General features: G+C 42.5%; 1 protein-coding gene across 4 annotated transcripts in view; it reads left to right on the plus strand.

The window, feature by feature from the left end:
* The window catches only part of RCBTB2 (RCC1 and BTB domain containing protein 2), a 126,684-nt gene that overhangs the window by 52,274 nt on the left and 56,073 nt on the right, over positions 1-18,337 (plus strand). For all 4 annotated transcript variants that reach the window (XM_029602863.1, XM_029602865.1, XM_029602864.1 and 1 more), the window contains exon 6: positions 17,867-18,025. In XM_029602863.1, coding sequence (XP_029458723.1) covers positions 17,867-18,025 — 159 coding nt within the window. The remainder of the gene's footprint in view (positions 1-17,866; positions 18,026-18,337) is intronic.

An 18,337-nucleotide genomic window follows, 5' to 3' on the forward strand; every position in this document is an offset into this window, starting at 1 on the left:
TTATTAGCTATATCATGGACTTGAGGGACTCTGCCTAGGGGGCAGGGTGATGACTACAGTTGCTCATGCCCAGTATGACATGTTGAAAGCTCTAGATTCTTTGAGATCAAAGTTCCGTGCCGGGCTCCATCTGATGATGTCGCCCATGTGTGAGGACTAACATCTTGCTGTCCTTGGAGAACACCTGTTCAGGTAAGCAACTCTGCTTTCCCCAACTCCAGAATTCTAGATATTACCCCTCTTAAGCTACTCTAACTCGCAAGCCCTCTAACACAACCAAAAATGTTCATAAGTCAGACAGACTTTTTATTTTGTTTGGCAGGGCTTAGAAGAGAGAAGCAGCATCAAAGGCATCCATAGCTAGATGGATTAAGGATGTAACAGCTTCAGCGTAGATAGCTAAAGGGAAACCAGTACCGGAGGGATACAGAGCTCACTCTACAAGGGCACAGTCCACATCCTGGGCAGAGGGCAAATTGGTCTCTCTGATAGTCATATAAAAAGCAGCAATGTGGGCTTCGTTGCACTTGCTCACTAAGCACTACAGAATAGACTTGCAAACAAAAAGGGAGACAAGGGAGGAGAGAAGGCAGTGTAATAGAGGAGGTATCTATAAGTGCGACATATTGATATTTTATGAGCCCTTTGCCAGAATTTTTAATCCTCATCATCCGATTGTAAACAAATGTCCCTGTTCCACTGCCTAATACAGAACAAAGATGAGTTTCGGGCTATCAAAGTACCATTAATAGCCTTGTAGAACAAGGAAATGCACTTCTTGGGCACATTCTCTTGAAAAAAGGGATTCTTGAATAGAGAGGGAGGAGCAGAAACTCACTCCCCTCCCCGATGATTGCCGCTATAATCTGCCTATAATAGTTCAGACTCCGTCCTCAGTTCATGCTCAGCTAGAGGACCACAAAAGATTGAAGAGCAACCTCTCCCTCCTCCCATAGCTGGCCCAGTAATTTCAGACCAACCCTCCACCATTCTGCAGATTCTTTACTGTAAGTATGGACAGTTAAGAAAGGATTCCTTCTCAACGGAGGTAAGAGGACCCAAAGATAACCTCATCCTTTTACCCGCTGCCTTCTACACCTTGACTGTGTGAGATATATTAACACAGGTTCTTCCTGCCCTTCTAATGTGTGATGAATCACCGGATTCTAACAGGCAGGTGTTGTGCTTCTCTGAATAAATGATCCCCTTAGAGCCAACAGCTGATGAGAAAAGCTTTTTATTTATTAACTTTTTTTTAGTACAAATTACATATTCATTACTTCGTAACATAATATGAAATGGTAAGTCTTACAGAAAACATGTAGAAAATAAGATTTAAGCAACATTACTATTGATATTAAGCCATTCTAACAAAGGAAAATATACAGGGGAGGCAAAGAAAACAGAGGAGCAAAATAAGGCCCTTTCTTTAATGGTTTCCTAACAATGATAACCACCTTGAAACTTAAATTAAACCTATTGATGGTCAGAGGGGACGGGAGATGACGTTAAATTCTTTTTTGTATCAATAAAAGAACTAAGTTGCTCGGAGAAAAAAATATAATTATCCGAAAGATATTTAACATGACACTTACAGGGGTATCAAAGCATAAAGGAAGCCCCATTTATTTATTTATTTAGGTTTTTTATATACCGGCATTCCAAGAACAAGTCACATCATGCTGGTTTACATGAAACAAGGGGTGCATAGAACAGTAGAACTAAACTTGTGCAAGGGGAAGCAGTTACAAAAAACAGGGGTAAAATAACTGGGAGAGAGAAAAAAGAGGAACAGTGGGGCGTAAAGATTTGTAAAGAGATAATTACTTAACTTAACGTAATAATAATAACTTAATGAATATTTACAGTAACATTGTTGCAGTAGCAGGTGATGGTTATGAGTTGTCCGGGAAGGCTTGTTTAAAAAGCCAGGTCTTTAATCTTTTGCGGAAAGTTGGTAGGCAGGGTTCTAGTCGTAGATCAGTGGGGATGGAGTTCCAAAGTGAGGATCCGGCTGTTGAGAAAGCCCGGTCTCTTGCTGTTGTGTGTCATGTGGATTTTGTGTTCGGTATCTGAAGGGATCCTCGGTGTACTTCTCCGATTGGTCTTTGAGAGATATGAAGGCTGAGTGGATATTGAAGGTCCAGGGAGGTGTAGTGATGGATTGACTTGTAGATGATGGTGAAACCCTTTCCTTCGCTCCTTAGTAAATGTAGACAAATCAGAGTCTAGATGTTGAAAATAAGAAGACATAATCTTACTTATATCACTATCAAATGCAAAGGAATCAAGCAATGCTGCATATTCAATTACTTCATACCCAGATGTTATGAGAAGTTGAGATATGTTAAGAGATGGAGAATTAGAGCATAAAGAAACTGGAAGAAATATTGCCTTTTTAATAAATGGTAAAGCATCAGCTGGAAATTGCAAAACATCCATAAAAAATCTTCTTAAAGTCATAATAGGTAATTTACCCATGATCTTAGGAAAATTTAGGAAACGCAGATTCAAAAGTCTGGAAGAATTTTCTAAAAATTCAAGCTTTTTATTTAAATGCTATAAAATAATATAAAGGCGTCCTTATGGAGAGGCAGGTTGCTACGCAAAGCACCAACATAAACTCTCTCTCAAATAATTTTACTGATGACAAAGCATTATATAGAATTTACAGTTGTATATTTCCAACCCCTAAACTAGGTTACATGATTGGCAAAATTTCTATGATTGGCTTTCATTTATAAACAAATAATCTGAATGGCCATGTGGTAATTTGCTCTCTATCTCCATGATAATTTATCTTCGCCTCGTATGCTGATATTATCATCTATGGCTCGCAACTAGATGGAATGCCAACTGGCCTTGTCCTTATTCAAGATAAGTTTCTGTGACCTCTAGTCCAGTTCTTTCTGCATTTTTATCTAGCTTTCAGCACCTGTCTTTCTAGGAAAACAAGCATATGGTTGTTATATTCATTAGTAAATATAAAACTGCCTATGATCAGAAATCAAAAAGTTAGAACAAGAAAAGTGACTTTGTGTAACATGTTTAAAAGTGTTTCATTTCAACTAAGGGCCTATGAGCACCCGCAACAGGAAAGATCCAGTCTTTCTGCTAGGTATGTGTTGCACTAGAGGTGGATTCTTGGACTGAGGTGGAGTTGACACAACCCGCAGGCAAGGGCCTATGGGTCCCCACCGTCAGCAGGTGGAGTGGGTTGAAGCTAGAGGCTACTGGAGCTTCACCTATACCAGCCCACGTTCCCCTTGGGTTGAGCCTTTGGGTGCCAGGGCCAGCAGGACTTAGGCGGGCCTCGAGATTGGATGTCAAAGACAGGTAGTTCAGCCCAGAGACAGCAGCCAGCAGGTGGCGTAATTCTATCCTATACTGGACCCAGTACAGGAACCCAAGCACCAAGGAACGAGGATTGTCTGAAGGTGCTTGAGCATAGAGAGGCCGGAGCCTTAGGAGTCCAAATCCAGACGATAGGGACAGAGGCATCACTGTTGAACTTGAATGAGAGCTGGCTGCAATTGGAAGGTGTAGCAAGCAACGAAGAACTCTGGACACACAGGAGTCTATAGCGTGGTTATCCGTAGCAATGGTCAGGGCATGGAGAAGGCAGGCTTGGTCAGGGCATGGAGAAGGCAGGCTTGGTCAGGGCATGGAGAAGGCAGGCGTGGTCAGGCGTAGCAGAGGTCGAGGCACTGAGAAGGCAGGCGTGGTCAGGCGTAGCAGAGGTCGAGGCACGGAGAAGGCGGGCGTGGCCGGGCGTGGCAGGGGTCGGGACACGAAGAAGGTGGGTGTGGTCGGGCGTGGCAGAGGTCGAGGCACCTAGAAGGCGGGCGTGGTCGGACGTAGCAGAGATCGAGGCACCTAGAAGGCGGGCGTGGTCGGGCGTGGCAGAGGTCAGGCTCGGAGAAGGCGGGCGTGGTCAGGCGTAGCAGAGGTCAAGCTCGGAGAAGGCAGGCGTGGTTGGGCGTAGCAGACGTCAGCACCAGGAGGTGAATCAAAGTACAGACGAGACGAACGAGGAATCAGGAACTTGGAGACAATCAGGAACATGGAACAAGGAAGCACGGAGGCAACGAGTACTCGGAACCGAGGAGACCTGTTGCAAAATCAACGCTTCAGTGTGAGGCCCGAGCATTTATACGCTGAAGGATCTGATGTCAGCATCTGGGTCCACAGCCAGGTTCCTGCTGCGGGCCCTTTAAAAGGTTTACTGATGCGCGCGCTTAGGGAGGGGTACGGTGCTGCTGGCGACATCTCTCTGCGAACCCTGGGGAGAGGCCCGACGGATGGAGGCATCCTGGCTGGAAGTCCTGGGAAGTGGAGCAGGGCCGGAGGCGCTGGCGGGAGCCCGAGGTCGGAGCTAGTGGCCCACTGCCACAAGCGACGGGGAGCTGGAGTCCAGAAGTTGCTTAGAAAGGTGAGAGGGACTGCACCACGGGGCTGCCGCGGGCAGCGAGCGTAACAGAATGATGGGGTACGTTTATCCCTGTGTAACCAAATTATGGCCCCATATAGGCGTGCCATCCAGTAATACGCTTGTAAATTAGAAAGATTCATTCTTCCCCTCTCCTTGGGCCACCACAGTGCCTGAAGCGTGATGTGAATGCATTTGCTATGCCATATAAATTTAATAAGGGAGCTATTGATAGTAGAGAAGAAAATGTCAGCTAAGTAACATGGAACATGCTGGAATAAGTTCATGAGATGAGGAAGCACATTCCTTTTTATAATGTTAATTCTTCCTGTTCATGACAAGAAATGATCATCCCATTCTCGAAGATCCCTCTGTGTTTAACTGACCATGGCACACATATTCCCAAATAATAAATACTGTGCTTAGCCTTCCTAAAAAGTGAAAAACATTGCGGGCTATCCTTCTCAGTTGCCACCCCTATGGGAAATATTTCAGATTTATTAAAATTAACTTTGTATCTAGACATCTGCCCATACTCTTTCAGAAGGTCTAATACCTGGCGACCTGATTGTTTAAAGTTTGGAAGAAATAGAAGGACATGGTCTTTGTACATAGAAATAACGTTCCTTACTTCCCGCTTGAAAACGGTATAGCTGGACACACTCTAATCTGAAGGCTAATATCTCAATAGCCAAGTCAGAGCACTGGTGACAAGGGCATCCCTGCCTTGTACCACTCATAATGGGAGACAAATCTGAAGGCTGAGCTGACCATTAGTTAAGACCCTGGCCTTGGGGTAATAGTAGGAGTGAAGTAGTAGCCTAGTAGTCAGACCAATGGACCCTGAACCAGGGGAGCCAGGGTTCACTTCCTACTCATAGATTGCTAAAGGCAAATTACATCTCCCTCTTGAACAAATACATGAGGTGAATAACCTTTTTGGCTGTCCTAATAAAAAAAAAAAAAAAAAGATGGTGCTTCCATTTACATCGGTGTAGTCTATAGGCCTCCTAGTCAGACAGAAGAGCTGGACAGAGATCTGATCAAGACATCGAAAAGTTGGGAAAGAAAAGAGAAATATTGCTTGTTGGAGATTTTAATTTGCTGGTTGTAGACTAGAGTATCCCTTCGTGGAATCTTTGAGTAGAGAGATAGTGGATGCCCTTCAAGGGGTTATGCTCAAACAAATGGTAATGGATCCCATGAGAGAGAGTGTGATAATTAACCTAGTACTCACAAATGGGGATAATATCTCTAATGTCCGGACAGGTGCCCACCTGAATACAAGAGATCATCAGATGGAATGGTTTGATATTGCGAATAAGATACAAAAGTCACATGAAGACCCGAGTTTTGAATTTCAAATATATAGACTTTGACAAAATGGGGATGTTCCTGGAGGAAGAACTAGATGACTAGGAGAGAATGGGTGAGGTGGAACAATAGTGGGCTAGATTAAAAAGAGCTATTACAAAGGCAACAAATCTATATGTTAGAAAAGTAAACAAAAGCTCAAGGAAAAAGAAACCAATTTGGTTCTCATAGGCAGTGGCTGCAAAAATAAAGGCAAAAAGATCAGTGTTCAGGAAGTATAAAGGATCCCAAAAAGAGGAATATAGGGAACAATATCTGGTGAAAATGAGAGGAGACTAAGAAAGAAATCAGAAAAGCAAAAGATCAAGCGGAAGAAAGGATTGCCCAAGAGATAGAGAGATGTGACAAAATATTATTCAGATATATAAGAGGGAAGGAAAACCTGAAGTGGTATAGTGAAATTGAAATGTGTCGAGACAGACAAGGAAATGGCGGAAATATTAAACAAATACTTCAGTTTGGTGTTCACTAAAGAAGACCCTGGAGAAGGACTGTTACTGGTCAACAAGACTGTAGAAGGAAATGGGCTAGACATAACTCCTTTATAGAAGTTTGTATGGGAAGAGCTAGGAAAACTGAATGTGGACAAGTCCATGGGGCCGGATGAAATAAGTCCCAGAATACTACGAGAAGTCAAGAGATGTTTTGGTGGGTCCGCTAAATGACCTGTTCAATAGATCCCTGGAAACGGGAGTGGTGCCATGAGATTGGAGAAGAGAGGTTGTGGTCCTGCTTCATAAGAATGGTAGCAGAGAGGAGGCTGGAACTAGAGGTCAGTTAGCCTCCCCTCATTGGTGGGAAAATTAATGGAGACACTGCTGAAACAAAGGTTACTGAACTATCTACAATCCAGTAAGTTGCTGGACCTGAGGCAGTATGGAGTCACCAGAGGAAGATCCTGTCAGACAAATCTGATTGATTTTTTTGATTGGGTGACTAGAGAATTGGATTGAGGAACAGCATTTGACATCATCTACTTGGATTTCAGCAAAGCTATCGATACCGTCCCACAAAGGAGGCTTCTGAACAAAATGAGAAGTTTCAGAGTGAGCGCCAAGGTGATAGCATGGATTACAAACTGGTTGACTGGTAGGAGACAGCATGTAATGAAGAGAGAGCCGTGTTAAGTGGAGTGCCACTGGGATTGGTACTGGGACCAGTTCTGTTCACTATCTTTGTGAGCGACATTGCGGATGCGATAGAAGGTAAAGTTTATCTATTTGCAGATTATACCAAGATCTGCAACAGTGTACACGCCCGAAGGAGTACAGAGAATGGAAAGTGATTTACGAAAGCTTGAAGAGTGGTCAAAGATTTGGTAGCTGGGGGTTCAATGCCAAGAAGTGTAGAGTCATGCATCTGGGATGCGGTAATCCAAAAGAGCTGTATGTGTTTGCGGGGAAAGGCTGATGTGCACGGACCAAGAGCGGGATCTTGGGGTGATAGTCTTTGGCGATCTGAAGATGGGCGAAGCAGTGTGACAAGGCGATAGCTAAAGCTAGAAGAATGCTGGGCTGCATAGAGAGAGGAATATCCAGTAAGAAAACTGAGGTGGTGATGTCCTTGGTGAGGCCTCATCTGGAGTACTATGTTCAGTTCTGGAGCCCTGTTCTCAAAAGGAATAGAGACGGGATGGAGGCGGTCCAGAGAAGGGCTACCAAACTGTTGTGGGGTCAGTATCAGAAAACCTATGGGGAGAGACTGAAGGATATGTATACCCTGGAAGGGAGGAGGCATCAGGGTGATATGATACAGATCTTCAGATACCTGAAAGGTTTTAATGATGTACAAACTTAAAACCTTTTCCATTGGAAAGAAATCAGTCGACCTAGGGGTCATGAAATGGACAAAATAGTCAGACAGATGATGAAATGCTTAGAGAAATCAGGAAAGCTAACCAATTTGGCAATGCAATAATAATGGGAGATTTCAATTACCCCAATATTGACTGGGTAAATGTACCTCAGGACTTGCTAGAGATATAAAGTTCCTGGATGTAATAAATGACTGCTTCATGGAGCAATTGGTTCAGGAACCAACAAGAGAGGGAGCTATTTTAGGTTTAATTCTTAGTGGAACGCAGGATTTGGTGAGAGAGGTAACGGTGGGGGGGCCTCTTGACAATAGTGATCATAGCATGATCAAATTTAAACTAATAACTGGAAGGAGGACAATAAGTAAATCTACAGCTCTAAAACTAAACTTTCAAAAGGGATACTTTGATAAAATGAGGAAAATAGAAAAAACTGAAAGGTGCAACTGCAAAGGTTAAGTGTTTAACAGGCATGGACATTGTTTAAAAATACAATCCTAGAGGCGCAGTCCATATGTATTCCACGCATTAAGAAAGGTGGAAAAAGGCAAAACGATAACCGTCATGGTTAAAAGGTGGGGTGAAAGAGGCTATTTTAGCCAAAAAAAAATCCTTCAAAAATTGGAAGAAGGATCCATCTGAAGAAAATAGGGTAAAACATAACATTGTCAAGTTAAGTGTAAAACATTGATAAGACAGGCGAAGAGAGAATTTTAGTGAAGTTGGCCATAGAGGCAAAAACTCATAATTAAAACGTTTTAAAATACATCTGAAGAAAGAAACCTGTGAGGAACTCGGTTGGACCATTAGATGACCAAGGGATTAAAGGGGCTCTTAGGGAAGATAAGGCCATTGCAGAAAGACTAAATTAATTCTTTGCTTCCGTATTTACTAATGAGGATGTTAGGGAGATACCTGTTCCGGAGATGGTCTTCAAGGGTGATGAGTCAGACGAACTGAACCAAATCACTGTGAACCTGAAAGATGTAGTAGGCCAGAATGACAAACTAAAGAGTAGCAAATCACCTGGACCGGATGGTATGCATCCTAGGGTACTGAAGGAAATAAAAAAATGAAATTTCTAATCTATTAGCTAAAATTTGTAACCTATCACTAAAATTATCCATTGTACCTGAAGAATGGAGGGTGGCTAATGTAACCTCAATATTTAAAAAGGTCTCCAGGGATGATTCGGGAAACTATAGACCAGTGAGCCTGACTTCAGTGCTGGGAAAAATAATGGAAACTATTCTAAAGATCAAAATCGTAGAGCATAGAGAAAGACATGGTTTAATGGAACGCAGTCAACATGGATTTACCCAAGGGAATTCTTGCCTAACAAATCTTCATTTTTTTGAAGGGGTTAATAAACGTGGATAAAGGTGAACTGGTAGATGTAGTGTATATGGATTTTCAGAAGGCATTTGACAAAGTCCTTCATGAGAGGCTTCTAAGAAAACTAAAAAGTCATGGGATAGGAGGCGATGTCCTTTCGTGGATTACAAACTGGTTAAAAGACAGGAAACAGAGTAGGATTAAATGGTCAATTTTCTCAGTGGAAAAGCATAAACAGTGGAGCACCTCAGGGATCTGTACTTGGATTGGCGCTTTTCTATATATATATATATATATATATATATATATATATATATATATATATATATATTCATATATATATATATATATATATATATTCTCAGCCTCATTCTCAACAACAACAAAACAGAGATCTTAATTATCAATCATGACGTTAATAACAATCTAATATACCCAGCTGTCCCACTCAATTCTACCACTCCTACAATTAATCACTCACCATATGTACGTGATTTCGGCGTCATGATAGATAATGAGCTTAACTTCAAAAAATTTATAAGCACCACCACTAAAGACTGTTTCTATAAACTTCTTGTCCTGAGAAAATTGAAACCACTTCTCCACTTCAATGATTTTCGGATGGTTCTACAAGCCATTATACTAACAAAAATTGACTATTGCAACTCGCTCCTTTTTGGCCTACCAACCTCATCCATCAAACCCCTCCAGATGATTTAGAACTCTGCAGCTAGAATCCTTACCAATACGAATAAAAGAGACCACATAACCCCCATACTAAAACTCCTCCACTGGCTGCCTATTAAGCAAAGGATTCTCTATAAAGTATACACAGCAATTCATAAATCTATTTACAACATATCCCCACTCCACTTAAGCACCCAACTACGTTTTCACTCTTCAACTAGACCTATCAGAGGAGCTTATAAAGGCACACTCTATGTTCCTTCAACGATATCCTTACATCAGAAACGTACCATTTCTTTAGCAGGACCCGTCCAATGGAACATGCTCCCGCCAGACATCCGCCTTGAGATCTGCTTCGCATCCTTCAAAAAGAAAATTAAAACCTGGCTGTTTAGCCAAGCTTTTCCAGAACTTTGATTATTTTTTACCTCCAGCTATCAAGATTTTCTCACCATCGCAATACCTTTTGCAGATCACATTTATCTTAGACAAATACGCCTTATTTTATGATTTTATGATTTGATTTCTCAGAGACTTTACAACTTTATCAGTGTTATTATTCGAATCTGTTTTCCATGTTTTCCAAGTTCTATAACCTTGTTATATGTACCGCCTCTTGGCATAATTTTTATGTTTCAATGTAAACCGATGTGATCTGTATTTTAATACAGGAACACCGGTATATAAAAATAAATAAATAAATATATCTATATATTACTGATCTGGATAGGAATATGATGAATGAGGTTATCAAATTTGCGGACGAATCAAAATTATTCAGAGTAGTTAAATCACAAGTGGATTGTGATACATTACAGGAGGACCTTGCAAGACTGGAAGATTGGGCATCCAAATGGAAGATGAAATTTAATGTGGACAAGTGCCAGGTGTTGCATATAGGGAAAAATAACCCTTGCTGTAGATATACAATGTTAGGTTCCATATTAGGAGCTACCACCCAGGAAAAAGGTCTAGGCATCATAGTGGATAATACTTTGAAATCGTCGGCTCTGTGTGCTGCAGCAGTCAAAAAAGCAAACAGTGTTAGGAATTATTAGGAAGGGAATGGTTAATAAAATGGAAAATGTCATAATGCCTCTGTATCGCTCCATGGTGAGACTGCACCTTGAATACTCTGTACATTTCTGGTTGCCGCATCTCAAAAAAGATATAGTTGCGATGGAGAAGGTACAGAGAAGGGCAACCAAAATGATAAAGGGGATGGAACAGCTCCCCTATGAGGAAAGGCTGAAGAGGTTGGGGCTGTTCAGCTTGGAGAAGAGACGGCTGAGGGGGGATATGATAGAGGTCTTTAAGATCATGAGAGGTCTTGAACGAGTAGATGTGAATCGTTTATTTACACTTTCAGATAATAGAAGGACTAGGGGGCATTCCATGAAGTTAGCAAGTAGCACATTTAAGACTAATCGGAGAAAATTCTTTTTCACTCAACGCACAATTAAGCTCTGGAATTTGCTGCCAGAGGTTGTGGTTAGTGCAGTTAGTGTAGCTGGGTTTAAAAAAGGTTTGGATAAGTTCTTGGAGGCAAAGTCCATTAACTGCTATTAATCAAGTTTACTTAAGGAATAGCCACTGCTATTAATTGCATCAGTAGCATGGGATCTTCTTGGTTCTTCTTGGTATTTGGGTATTTGCCAAGTTCTTGTGGCCTGGTTTGGCCTCTGTTGGAAACAGTATGCTGGGCTTGATGGATCCTTAGTCTGACCCAACATGGAAATTTCTTATGTTCTTAAATGAAACTTCAGGTAAGACATCTCAGAACCAGTGTCAGAAATATTTCTTCACGGAGACGGTGGTAGATGCTTGGAATGCCCTTATGGAGGAGGTGGTGAAAACCAAAACAATTAAAGAATTCAAAAGGGCATGGGATAATATTGTGGATCCCTAAAGACTAAAGGATGGAAATGAAGAAAAGAGTGCATGGAGTAACTTGCTAGTGCGCTGGCTACTACCCTTTAACCAATAAGTCTTGATACTGTTAATGCAACTCCATCATTGTTCTCTGCTTCAACGGCAGGGGGGAAAAGGGAATTGGATTCATATAGCAGCCAACAAGGGCCCCGATTTTTATGGTCTGGGAAACAAGTATTGGGGTAAGTTGCTGATGCAATGGTTACTACCCTTAACCAATAAGCCTTGATACTGTTGATGCAACTCAAACATTGTTTTCTGCTTCAACTGCAAGTCATAATGGGGAATTGGGTCCAAACAGCAACTGAGGGCCCTGACTTTTACAGTGTGGGAAACTGATAAACATGGGGTAACCTACAAGGCACAGCCAATTTTACCATAAGCTTACTGGGCAAACTGGATGGACTATTTGGTCCTTTTCTGCTGTCATTTCTATGTTTCTATGTTTATCCATGTTTCAAATGAGACCGGGAGTCTGGTTTTTTTTTTGTTGTTTGTTTTTTTTTTTTTTTTACAACACTAAAAAAAGAAAAGACCACTTCAGCCCATCAAAGGCGCTTTTGGCTTCCAGTGTTAACATTGCTCCGGCAATCTTATCCTTAGCCAGAGACATGATGTTAAACAATCTCTGGGTATTAACAGTTGATACCCTGCCCATCACGAAACCCATCTAATCAGGGTGTACTAATTTTCCATCACTTTCTCCAGTCTGAGATGTAAAATCTTAGCCAAAATTTTAACATCTGTGTTCATAGAAACATAGAAACATAGAAATGACGGCAGAAGAAGACCAAACGGCCCATCCAGTCTGCCCATCCAGTCTGCCCAGCAAGCTTCACACATTTTTTCTCTCATACTTATCTGTTTCTTTTAGCTCTTGGTTCTATTTCCCTTCCTCCCCCACCATTAATGTAGAGAGCAGTGATGGAGCTGCATCCAAGTGAAATATCTAGCTTGATTAGTTAGGGGGTAGTAGGGGTAGTAACCGCCGCAATAAGCAAGCTACACCCATGCTTATTTGTTTTAACCCAGACTATGTTATACAGCCCTTATTGGTTGTTTTTCTTCTCCCCTGCCGTTGAAGCAGAGAGCTATGCTGGATATGCATCTAAAGTAAAGTATCAGGCACATTTGGTTTGGGGTAGTAACCGCCGTAACAAGCCAGCTACTCCCGGCTTTGTGAGTGCAAATCCTTTTTTCCACATTTCCTCTTGCTGTTGAAGCTTAGAGTGATGTTGGAGTCACAGTAACCATGTGTATGTTTATTGAATAAGGGTATTGTGTCCAGGCAGTAGCCATCATTCTGGCGAGTCACCCACTCTTCATTGGCGGCCTCTTGACTTTATGGATCCACAGTGTTTATCCCACGCCCCTTTGAAGTCCTTCACAGTTCTGGTCTTCACCACTTCCTCCGGAAGGGCATTCCAGGCATCCACCACCCTCTCCGTGAAGAAATACTTCCTGACATTGGTTCTGAATCTTCCTCCCTGGAGCTTCAAATCGTGACCCCTGGTTCTGCTGATTTTTTTCTTATGGTAAAGGTTTGTCGTTGCCTTTGGATCATTAAAACCTTTCAAGTATCTGAAAGTCTGTATCATATCTCCTCTGCTCCTCCTTTCCTCCAGGGGTGTACATATTTAGATTCTTCAATCTCTCCTCGTACGTCATCCGATGAAGATCCTCCACCTTCCTGGTCGCCCTTCTCTGTACCGCTTCCATCTTGTCTTTGTCTTTTTGTAGATACGGTCTCCAGAACTGAACACAGTACTCCAGGTGAGGCCTCACCAAGGACCTGTACAAGGGAATAATCACTTCCCTTTTCTTACTTGATATTCCTCTCTCTATGCAGCCCAGCATTCTTCTGGCTTTTGCTATCGCCTTGTCGCATTGTTTCGCAGACTTCATATCATTAGACACTATCACCCCAAGGTCCCTCTCCTGCTCCGTGCACATCAGCCTTTCCCCCCCCATCGAATACAGTTCATTCGGATTTCCACTCCCCATATGCATGACTTTGCACTTCTTGGCATTGAATCTCAGCTGCCATATCTTCGACCACTCTTCCAGTTTCCTTAGATCCCGTCTCATTCTCTCCACTCCTTCCGGCGTGTCCACTCTGTTGCAGATCTTAGTGTCATCCGCAAAAAGACAAACCTTACCTTCTATCCCGTCCGCAATGTCGCTCACAGAGATATTGAACAGGACCGGTCCCAACACCGATCCTTGCGGTACACCACTTAAAACCGCTCTCTCTTCAGAGAAGGTTCCATTTACCATCACACATTGTCTTCTGTCCGTCAACCAATTTGCAATCCAGGTCACCACCTCGGCACTCACTCCCAAGCTTCTCATTTTATTGACCAGTCTCCTGTGCGGAACCGTATCAAAAGCTTTGCTGAAATCCAAGTATATGATATCGAGTGCTCTTCCTCGATCCAATTCCTTGGTTACCCAGTCAAAAAAGTCAATCAGATTTGTTTGACAGGATCTTCCCCTGGTGAATCCATGTTGCCTCTGGTCCATCAATTCTCCAGACTGTAGATAGTTCACTATTCTCTCTTTCAGCAGTGACTCCATTAGTTTTCCCACCACCGAAGTGAGGCTAACCGGTCTGTAGTTGCCAGCCTCCTCCCTGTTCCCACTCTTGTGAAGCGGGACCACCACTGCTCTTCTCCAATCACTCGGCACCACTCCCGTTTCAAGGGATCTATTGAACAGGTCACACAGCGGACCCGCCAGAACATCTCTGAGCTCCCTCAATATCCTTGGATGAATCCCATCAGGCCCCATGGCTTTGTCCACTTTCAGGTTCTTTAGCTCTTCCCACACATTTTCTACTGTAAAAGGATTTTCATCTATTCCATTTCCTTCCAGTTTCTTTGTTGTGTAGAGATGGTCCTTCTCCAGGGTCTTCTTTAGTGAACACAGAGCTGAAGTATTTGTTTAATATTTCTGCCATTTCTTCGTCTCTCTCCACACATTGATCATTATCACCTTTCAATTTCACTATACCACTTTGGACCTTTCTCTTTTCGCTGATGTATCTGAAAAATGTTTTGTCACCATTTTTTATCTCCTTGGCAATCCTCTCTTCCGCTTGACTTTTTGCCAACTTGTTCAAGAAGGATATTGGCCTATAGGAACCAGAATTCGTGGCATCACGTTCCTTTTTTAAGTGTTAAGACATCTAGCAAGGTACTGTCAGTGTCAGATTTCTGCTGCAGAAAGGCAAATACACTCATTATGAAAGATCTGGTTGTTTTTTTTTTTTTTATTTTCTGCATCTGCTTTTCTCAATATGTCACAGAAGAAACCCAGTGGGTTCTAATATTGCTCATACTGCAATGACAAGGTGTCCATAACAGACCATCATATGCATTGTTTGCAGTATTTATGCCTAGTGCATGATATCCCTGGCCGTGGCATCTGCTCGGAGGTCGTTCCCCCCCCCCCCCCCCCCCCCCCCCGGACCATCAACCGCCAAAGATTGTATTTCCTTGACATCTTTGGCAAAACTTCAGATTCCAGTGCCATCTCATCTTCATCAAAAACATTTGTATTGAAGCACCTAGAATCTGCTTTGAGTGCTGGTGATTCCTTGGTATGAAGGGGCTGAATATCTATCTTCCTCCAGATTCAGGATTCAAGAAGAGGCCTAGGAGCAGGAACTTTCCTCCTCTTTCTACTCTATGCACAGGAAGGATTCCTCTGAGCTGAGCTTGGGCAAGAAGAGACTTGTCATAGAGCATCATGCTGGCCCAACTCAAAAGACCTCACTTCAGACCTCTTGAGTTGGTGGATCTAAAGTTTCTCACATGGAAGATGGTGGTCCTTGTCACCATCACCTCAGCACGCAGAGTGAGCGAATTACAGGCCCAGGTCACTTATTTGTTATGTCTTCAGTTTTTTGACACCAGAGTTGTTCTCATACTCACCCTAAGTTTCTTCTAAAAGTGGTGTCTGCATTCCACATTGTGCTGTCTACATTATTTCCAAACTTTATGCACACAAGGGAGAACGGGCTCTTTATTTCCTGACTTTGAGAGACCCCTAGCATATTAATTAGAGGACTCAACCTTATAGTGGAACTTTTCAATGGTTCATGTCCTTCGATCCTGGCAGGTTGAGAAGGGCAGTAGCCAAAATAAATGTTTCTCACTGGCCTAATAGATTATATAGTATGCTGATGTGGCCTTGCTGGCTCACAGATTAGACCCTGTCAAGGCTCATCAAATATGAGCCATAGCAACTTTTAGTGGCTCATTTTAGGGCCACTTCAATTGAAGACATCTGTAAAGCTGCTACTTGGTCATCTATTCATACATTTACACCTGTCTGGAAAGTGTGTCCAGAAGACCAGTACCATTTGGACAAACAGTTCAAATGGTACTGGTAGTCCTCTGTCCACTGGGTGTGGTCTGAGTTGATTGTCAGTTACTTCACAAGGCAGTTGCCAGCTTGGGACTTCTCAATGGTTATGGCTGATTTAACCCTGCTTGTAAACGAAGAATGCAACGTTGCTTACCTGTAATGTGGTTCTGTGTAGAAAGCAGGATAAATCAGCTATATATGTATTATGTGACCACCTCCCTGAAGAATCGACTGATGATTAAGCTCTGAAAGAGACTGAGGGGCTGGTTGCACATATAGGAACTCCCATGCATGCTCAAACACATAAGCCTGGTACTTCACTTTCAATGCATATCCAGCATAGCTCTCTGCTTCAACGGCAGGGGAGAGAGTGAGGTAAATCAGATTTGCAGATGATATAAAATTATTCAGAGTAGTTAAATCGTGGATTGTGATATATTGCAAGAGGACCTTGCGAGACTGGAAGATTGAGCATCCAAACGGCAGAAAAACTTTAATGTGGACATTTGTAAAGTGATGCATATAAGGAAAAATAATCCATGCTATAGTTACACAATGGGCCTTATTTTCCAAGCCGCTCACACGCGATAAGGGACCTTTCGCACGCAAAAAGTCCCTTACCGCGTGCGATACCAGGATGGGGGTGGAGTCGGCCCCGGAAGAGGAGGAGTCGGGGCGTCACCGGGGCCGACTTTGCGCCGACGCCGCAGACAGCGAAAAGGTAGGTGCCTTTTCGCTGCCTATTTCGCTCCCAATAGCTACACCTCCTATAGTGGCACTATTGGATGCGAAACCGGCCACGATCGCACCGCGACAGTGCGATCACTGCCGGCTAGCGCAGGCCCGCCCCCCCCGTTTCGGCCCCCTGCCCCTCATCTTCTAAAGTATCGCAGGCCTGCGATACTTTAGAAAATGAGGCCCAATGTTAGGTTCCATATTAGGAGCTACGACCCAGGAAAAAGTTCTAGGCATCATAGTAGATAATACATTGAAATCATCGACTCTGTGTGCTGCGGCAGTCAAACAAGCAAACAGAATGTTAGGAATTATTAGGAAGGGAATGGTTAATAGAACGGAAAATGTCATAATGCCTCTGTATCGCTCCATAGTGAAACAGCACTTTGAGTATTGTGTACAGTTCTGGTTGCTGCATCTCAAAAAAGATACAGTTGTGATGGAGTAGGTACAGAGAAGGGTGACCAAAATTATAAAGGGGATGGAAGCGCTCCCCTATGAAGAAAGGCTAAAGAAGTTAGGGTGTTCAGCTTGGAGAAGAGACAGCTGAGGGGGGGGTGGAATATGATAGAGGTCTTTAAAATCATGAGAGGTCTAGAACGGGTATATGTGAATCTGTTACTTACTCTTTCGGATAATAGAAGGACTAGAGGGGCACTCCATGAAGTTAGCAAGTAGCACATTTAAAACTAATTAGAGAAAATTCTTTATCACTGAATGCACAATTAAGCTCTGGAATTTGTTGCTAGAGGATATAGTTAGTGCAGTTAGTATAGCTGGGTTTAAAAAAGGTTTGGATAAGTTCTTGGAGGCGAAGTCCATTAACTGCTATTAATCAAATTGACTTAGAGAATAGCTTCTGCTATTACTGGCATGAGTAGCATGAGATCTACTTAATGTTTGGGTACTTGCCAGGTACTTGTAGCCTGGATTGACCACTGTTGGAAACAGGATGCTGGGCTTGATGGACCCTTGGTCTGACCCAGTATGGCAATTTCTTATGTTCTTAAATTTGGTCTTATTTTATTAAAGAACTGCATGACCCAGATTTGAGGTTCAGCGGTGATGAATCAGCATCAGTTATGATCATGCCAACTTGACTCTGATTTTGGTTGGTTATGTTTGTGTTTTTGTTTTTTTTTTTATTAAATCATCCAGTTTACTTTCATAATTGCCTTTTTGTCTTACAGGTTTATTCTTGGGGTTACAATAACTCTGGACAGGTTGGTTCTGGCTCCACAGCTAATCAGCCAACTCCACGAAGAGTAACCAGCTGTTTAAATAACAAGAATGTTGTTAGTATTGCTTGTGGTCAGCTGTCTTCAGCAGCAGTTACGGACAATGGGGAGGTAAGACAGACATGTACTGTTGTGTTTCATTTCTCTTACACTGTTCTGTTTTGCAAGCCGTCTTTGTTGTTCCCACTGAAACAGTAATTCCTTGCCTTTCAGCGGGCTTTTATTTGCAAGGAAGGGGAAGTCTTGCCTCACAAATTTGGTACTTTTTTTTTTTTTTTGAAAGCGTAAACAAATGTGGATAAAGGTGAGCCAGTTGTTATCGTGTATCTGGATTTCCAGAAAGCATTTGACAAACTGCCTCATGAGAGACTTCTTAGGAAATTAGAAAGTCATGGGAGAGGTGGCAATGTCCTACTGTGGATT

Source organism: Rhinatrema bivittatum, chromosome 5, assembly GCF_901001135.1.
Source record: "Rhinatrema bivittatum chromosome 5, aRhiBiv1.1, whole genome shotgun sequence".
Lineage (NCBI taxonomy): Eukaryota > Metazoa > Chordata > Amphibia > Gymnophiona > Rhinatrematidae > Rhinatrema > Rhinatrema bivittatum.